Below are 7,096 nucleotides of genomic sequence, written 5' to 3' on the forward strand. Positions count from 1 at the left end.
TGGATTTGACCATTCTCTTTGGAAAGAGGTTACTTGTTGGCTACTAAAATGTCACTGATGTTTGCAATGGTTTACTTGGTGGGTTTGCAGCAATCCCCGGCGGTTGTTCTGTTGCTGATCCACGCGAAGCAGTCACTTGGGATCTGTTGCCGCTTGGGTTCCCATTGGATGCAACAAGCTGGCTGAGAAGTTCCAAGTATGATGGCCCTTTTGGAGGCAGCACAACTTCATGGAGGGTGTAATGCATGGGGTTATTATATTTACTGCATTGTTGGCAAAGAAGGTTTACTTTATTCGGTTAATGACATCTGCGCAGGACAACCTGGAAGACCGTATGGGCTCTCATGAGAGGTGGAGGAAGGCTCTTAGCAGCACATATAGTCCAGATCTTAGTGGTGGCAGGGTGGGTTAGTGTGACCATGGGAACAATGCTTTGTCTACTACAAAAGTTGAAGCTTTTGAGGATCTCATAAGATGAGATGGCAGGAATGGATTTGACTAGCCATGGAGGATTGGCCTATGCTGTGTATATAATGATGAACACAATGATCAAGAACTGAAAATTTCATTTATGATGACAAAGATGGATAGCTCTGCCGTTTGATTTGTTCTGATTTAGATTGTACAATTTGGTAGGTTCCCCAGGAAATGGCACACGATGGTGTCCCTGAGTAGATATCATGCATCATATACAGTTTGTTTCATTTAGGCCTTAGGAGTTGGAAAGATTGTGAAGTGAGATAGATTGTGTTTTGAGTTTTTTTGGACTGTATAGGCTTGCAAATGAATTTATTTACTAATTAGCAACAAAAAAAAGTTTGATGGAATATTAAAGTATTAGTTTCCTTTTCTTTCCCAGTTTGAAGATACGTTCTGCGTCGAAGAAATGAGTTAAACAAGAAATTGTTCATGAACAAGGAGAACTAGAAAATCTGGAAACATGTTTATTCGGCACAACCAATGACTAACAGATTTTTACCCATAATTCATTTTTTGATGCTAACTATACAAGACAACCTAAGATGACAGTGCATGTCCAATTAAATCAAGAACTCAATCAACTAGCACAATCATTGATTAAACCTATGATAGCCCTTTCCACCTTAAAATGCTGGTGGTGGCTTGTTTGCATTGTTTTCATGATCATTATATTCATAAGCCTGACCACCATGGCTTGTCATATCCATTCCTGCCATCTCCTCCTCTGATGAGATCCTCAGAAGGTTCAATTTTTGCAGAGTGAAAAACAGCGTCCCCATTGTGACAGTCACCCAAGCCACAATTACCAAAATCTGCACAAGGTGTGCTGCAAGGAGCCTCGTCCCACCTCCCATAAACAAGCCATAAGGCCTTCCAGGTTGTCCTGGATAAACCTCATTAACATACTTCTCCTTTGCAAACAATGCTGTGAATATTATCCCCCATGAACCGCATCCTCCATGAAGCTGTGCCGCCTCTAAAGGGTCGTCATAATGAAATTTCTCCGCAAGCTTGTTGAATCCAATGAGAACCCAAGCGGCAATAAAACCACAAAGAACTGCAGCCCAAGGATCGACAACAGAGCAGCCACCAGTGATTGCTGCAAACCCACCAAGCAATCCATTGCAAACATCAGTGACATTCCAGTGGCCAACAAGTAATCTCTTTCCAAAGAGAGTGGTCAAAGCAGCAGCGCAGCCAGCAAGGGATGTGGTGACAGCTGTTCTGCCGACAGCACTCCATTGTCCGTAAGAGGATCCACTTTCGCCATAAGCTTTCAAGATATTGACAAATGAGCCCGGATTGAATCCGTACCATCCAAACCATAGCAGAAATGTGCCTAGGACAACCAAAGTGCCGCTGTGTCCACGTAAGGCCACAGCGTTGCCAGAATGATCAAAACGGCCAATTCGTGGACCTTCAATGATTGCACCCCATAGGCCTGCAATCGCACCAACTAAGTGAACCACTCCAGAGCCAGCAAAATCAATGACCCCGGATCCAAATAAGAGATTATTGGATCTAGTAGGGCTTCCCCAGCCATCAGCAGACCAGAACCAGTGTGATACAATGGGGTAAACCAAACCAGTCAAGAAAGATGAGTAAATCAAATAAGCAACAAACTGAGTTCTCTCTGCTATCGAACCACTGGTGATCCCGGCAGCAGCAATAGCAAACGCCCATTGAAACAAGAAATAGCCATAATCAAAAGACGGGGTAGGGAATCTACTCAGACCAAAGAAATGTTGTCCAATAAAGCCATTTGATGGTGCCCCAAAAGCCAATGCAAAACCAAAGAGATAATAGAAAAGGCCACCAGCAGCCGCATCAAGGACATTGGTGAGCATGATATTCATGGTGTTCTTGGCACGTACAGAGCCAGCACAGAGCATGGCAAAACCAAGCTGCATGGCAAACACAAGGTAAGTGGAGAAAAGAAGGTAGGTGTTGTCCACAGCGTAGCCAGTGTCAATGAACTTGTTGGAAACCGCATCAAAACGGCTACAGATGTACTCTGCCACGGCGGAGGCATTAGCAACGCTGCCTAGTAGGGGGCGTAGGTTATCAGCAGAGCACTCAAGTGAGGCCATTGGGAGGAATAGACAGAGAAAGATGCCAATGTGGTTTGTTGTGCCGCAAGTTTTGGTGGTAGCTTGGAATGAGATATATACATACATGGAGAGGAAGAAGATCCGGGATTCCAGGCTGGAATTTGAAGAGGATTCTGGTGCTCCTCTACGTTTAGAGAGCCTCGCTTAAATTAGATTCCGTGCTGTAAACAGTTGTGAGCCTATAGAATCGGACCAAGCAAACCAACACTTGGAATTTCAACTGTTAAGCCTGTACTTGCCAATATATTGTATTTTCCATAAAAACAGACGCAGCCCTAACGGCCGCTTTGCTTTGAATTGGAGCATGCAATGTAGAATCTTTTACATTGAGGAATAAATAGTAATAAATCATAGAATATTCCAGAAGGAAGAAATCTTGAGTATATTTTCCCTACATTTCACACGTTTTCCACCCTATTATTTAGGAAAGCATAATGAAATTTATTGGTGCTTGTTAATACTTACCATCGTGATTTGATTTACTTACCATCTCCACTCAAAAGACAACTAGTCAATACTTACAACACACAACAAGGAAGGTTTGGTTGAAATCGAAATTATTCAATACTCTGAAAGCCAAATAGAGAGAACAGAGGTGTCTGGGTAGTGCAGACGAAAGTTCACTCAAATACTCAACAACGGCATGGTGCAATAGCTTTGATGATTTAGAGCTCAATTATTTTATTCATGCATACACCTCCAACGCGGGTTCTCTTATTAAAGGTAAAGCAAACACTTCCACAAGGTTGAAAACTAGGCTCTAAAAGCAGTTTGTTCCAACACATTCCAGTTTCTACTTTAAAAATGGCAATAAAGTATTTGCCCGCGAATGGAGTTCTTCACAGGTCACCCCTTCAGCTCACACATGGCCTCATTCATGCATCTTAAGCACACAACGGAGGCAACCCCCTTCATGCATCAGATCAAATGCACTGTTAATCTCTCCAAGAGTCAAATTGTGGGTAATGTATTCATCAATTTTGATTTCCTGCAACATCAAGGAGAGTATAATAAACTACTGCTCACACAACAGACTCAAATATAGAATGTATAAACAAACTACATTTACCTTCTTCATGTACTTGTCCACAAGCCAAGGCACTTGTGAACGGCTCTTGAAACCACCAAAAGCAGTCCCTTTCCAAACACGACCAGTCACCAATTGGAAAGGTCGAGTAGATATCTCCTGACCTGATGCAGCAACACCTATGATAACTGATGTTCCCCAGCCCTGAATGTATTTCAGGTGCATTAGATGTCATTCACAATTTACGCAATCATTAATGCTCTGCTAATTCAGGCACCACTCACCTTGTGACAGCATTCCAAAGCAGCCCTCATGACAGAGACATTTCCAATACACTCAAAACTGTAATCAACACCACCATCCGTGACATCAACAAGGACCTGCTGAATTGGTTTATCATAGTCCTTTGGGTTCACAAACTCTGTAACTCCAAAATTTTTTGCTGCAAGTTCCAATTTACTAAAAAAGGTAAACATATAGAAGTAACACATGATTTTTTGTTAAAAAAGATAAGCAAAAAACCACTCATTTTCTTGCAAATGTATTTCATTATTGACATTACACAGAATGTTTACTGGATATTTCATACTTATGTTAACCAAATAATCTGCTTTCTAAGCATCATCATTTGTAAATTACTTACCTACATCAAACCTTTTGCTGTCAATATCTACACCAATTATTCGTGAAGCACCAGCTGATTTTGCACCCTCTGCAACCTGCAACATTGCATTCAAAAATAGGTAACATAAGCAATTTAACATCCAGCACCAAATAGAGAACAATGGAAGCAATAACAAACTTTTTGAAAAGATGGATGAAAACATGCCAAGAAGTTCATAATAAACAGTGTAAATAATTTTCTAGATAAGTGGGATGCATCTTTGACACTTACTGCAAGACCAACAGTCCCAAGGCCAAAAATAGCAACAATAGCCCCTGGTTCAACTTTGGCAGTATTCCAAACTGCTCCAAGTCCTATCCAACACAAACTATATATTAATATGAAGGTTTGTGCAAAAGATGAAGTATACACAATCATGAAAGCAAATAAATTACAGAGTCAAATAAATGATGCAACATGCTATCCATTTAGAAGATTATTTATGGAATTACAGATTTGTTAAAAGAAAGTTAAAACTTACCAGTTGGAACACCACATCCAAGAAGGCTTACTTTGTCCAAAGGAGCTTGTGGATCAATCTTAGCAACACTAACATCATGTACAACCGTGAACTGGCTGAATGTCGAGGTGCCCATGAAGTGGTATATTGGTTTTCCATTTATTGAGAAGCGACTCTTGCGATCATTCATCATGACTCCAGCTCCAGTGGCTGCCCTAACTTTGCCGCATAGGTTTGTCTTTCCTGATTTGCAGAACTTGCATTCTCTACACTCTGCCTGGTAACAAGGGATGACATGGTCACCTGGTTGAACTTCAGTTACACCTTCACCAACACTTTCTACAATCCTGCGCTCAAAAATTCAAACAAAACTCACCCTTAGCAATCAAGAGGCTCACGAACTATAAGAAGTAATAAGAAACAACACACCCAGCAGCCTCATGACCAAGAATGCATGGGAATAGACCCTCAGGATCCTGAAAAGGCAAATCATGCATGTCAGACATCAGATCTAAACATTGGATTAACATTATCAAAACAGACAAAAAACTTGAGCCACATTAGATTAGGCGTTATCAATGTCACAGCAAGAGGATACACAAAAAACATCAAATTATATTATTATCAATAGTATCTCCCTCCAATTTCTCATTACCTAAATTAGCAAAATCAACATAGAACAACATTATACACATATCTTTCCCATTTTAAAGCAAGAAAATAGTCTGCAAAAATACTTCATTTCGGATTGAATTTCCACTTTTTCTTTCTTCCTAAGAATAGATTAAGGAGACCATTCAGTTCACATAGCATTTTGAGCAAGAAACACATTACCTTAGGAATTGGCTATTGCTTTTACCTTTTTCTTTCTTCTTTTTTTTTTTTTTTGCTTTTACGTTAGGAATTATACTTTTTTATATAAAATACTAATTTAGAATTGGTATTCATTTTAGTTATCTGTTCATCTTTAATCAATTAATATTTTGCCGTTAATCACAAATTCTTAGAAAAGTAAAATGCAAATTGTAAAAGCAACAATCAAACCCAGCCTCAAAGAATCCACATAAAAAAAGTGATCAAATTCCCGTTACTCATTCATCGCAAATTAATCCTTCTTCAACAGTTTCTTCTCTTAAGATAAAGCAACTGATGCGGGTAAAACTTTTCAAACCAAAAAACCACATAAAAGAGATGCAATGCACCCGATTTTAAACAAATAAGAAATCAACTGAGATATAGAAAATACAAAAAGGAAAAAAAAAAAAACCTTTCCGCTCCAAGTGTACGCATCAGTGTGGCAGAGAGCAGTGAAAAAAATCTTGATCCGAACCTCACCGGCTTGCGGCGGAGCCACCTGGACATCCTCAATGACCAGCGGTTTGTTCGGTTCATAAGCCACCGCCGCTACACAATCACAATTAATTAATTAGGGTTTCAAAACAATGAGCCAAAAGAAAAGGGGAGAAAGAGAGTTACCTTTGCAAGTGATGACTTGCCCTTGAGTAGCCATTTCTGAAAAATCAGAAGGATTTTAGAAGAAGAAGAAACAATAGAGAAATGAAGAAATGATTTGTTTTTGAGGTTGAGAGTTCACAGAAAGAGCGGACAAAAGGTCTAATCAAACTTTCTCTGTTTTTTCAGATATATGATAAATCAAATCGATTTGTGCTGGAATCGGTGAAGTTTGGTTGCCCGTGTAGTGTTATCACTGACACTGATTTTGCAAGTCCGTCTATTTTTATCCCTGAGGAAGTACTAAATTTTAGTTTGAAAAATAAAATATAAGTTAAACACTCAAATAAACACTTTAATTGTGTCAGAAAAGTTAATTCAGTCTTAAATTTTTTATTGTATTTAAATAAATTTTTAAATTTTTAGTTTAATTTAAATAACCTTTTCCTTTAATTATTGATTAATTTTCATTAATCAACAACATATGTAGCATTTTTATATCATGTCATTTACCACGTGACATTTTGATAAATATTATTGATTAGGATTTATGTTTATTGTTTTACCTAAACACATGTTCAAAAATGATTAATTAAATATTTAAAATAAAAAAATATAATTTGTTATGAAATAAATTTGAGAAAAAACTATAATAGAAATATAAAAACAAGCATTTAGAGGAAAGAAAGTATTTAAAGGGAGTAAAAAAATCTGATTCAAATGTGTATTTACAAATGAAGTGAAGGGGTCTATTTATAGGCTAATAACCCTTTATCTAGATTGAATTTATAAGATGAAGATAATATTAAGGGATTAGATGGATGGATTAAATCTTAAGGTTGATCCAATCTAATTTACATAAAAAACTAGATATGGATATTTACAAATATATTCATAACACT

At 38.2% G+C, this 7,096-nt stretch overlaps 2 protein-coding genes across 2 annotated transcripts; both read right to left on the reverse strand.

The window, feature by feature from the left end:
* LOC18613033 (ammonium transporter 1 member 1) lies at positions 925–2,664 on the reverse strand. The gene has a single exon (XM_007050051.2). The coding sequence runs from the start codon at positions 2,655–2,657 to the stop codon at positions 1,104–1,106; it is 1,554 nt and encodes a 517-aa protein (XP_007050113.2). The 5' UTR covers positions 2,658–2,664; the 3' UTR covers positions 925–1,103.
* LOC18613034 (alcohol dehydrogenase class-3) lies at positions 3,173–6,468 on the reverse strand. The gene is made up of 9 exons (XM_007050052.2): positions 6,219–6,468; positions 6,010–6,146; positions 5,172–5,218; positions 4,764–5,089; positions 4,514–4,596; positions 4,262–4,337; positions 3,903–4,060; positions 3,661–3,822; positions 3,173–3,579 (listed from the first exon to the last, which is right to left on the reverse strand). The coding sequence occupies exons 1-9, from the start codon at positions 6,250–6,252 to the stop codon at positions 3,463–3,465; spliced, it is 1,140 nt and encodes a 379-aa protein (XP_007050114.1). The 5' UTR covers positions 6,253–6,468; the 3' UTR covers positions 3,173–3,462.

The sequence above is a fragment of the Theobroma cacao genome, chromosome 1 (genome assembly GCF_000208745.1).
Source record: "Theobroma cacao cultivar B97-61/B2 chromosome 1, Criollo_cocoa_genome_V2, whole genome shotgun sequence".
In the NCBI taxonomy this organism is placed as follows: domain Eukaryota; kingdom Viridiplantae; phylum Streptophyta; class Magnoliopsida; order Malvales; family Malvaceae; genus Theobroma; species Theobroma cacao.

Excerpts from the sequence above, each read along its gene's own strand:
- LOC18613033 (XM_007050051.2), bottom strand. The coding sequence starts at position 2,657 with ATGTATGTATATATCTCATTCCAAGCTACCACCAAAACTTGCGGCACA.
- LOC18613034 (XM_007050052.2), bottom strand. The coding sequence starts at position 6,252 with ATGGCTACTCAAGGGCAAGTCATCACTTGCAAAG. Across the intron at positions 5,090-5,171 it reads CTTGGTCATGAGGCTGCTGG|GATTGTAGAAAGTGTTGGTG; the intron begins GTGTGTTGTTTC and ends TTTTGAGCGCAG. Across the intron at positions 3,580-3,660 it reads TGGACAAGTACATGAAGAAG|GAAATCAAAATTGATGAATA; the intron begins GTAAATGTAGTT and ends TTGATGTTGCAG.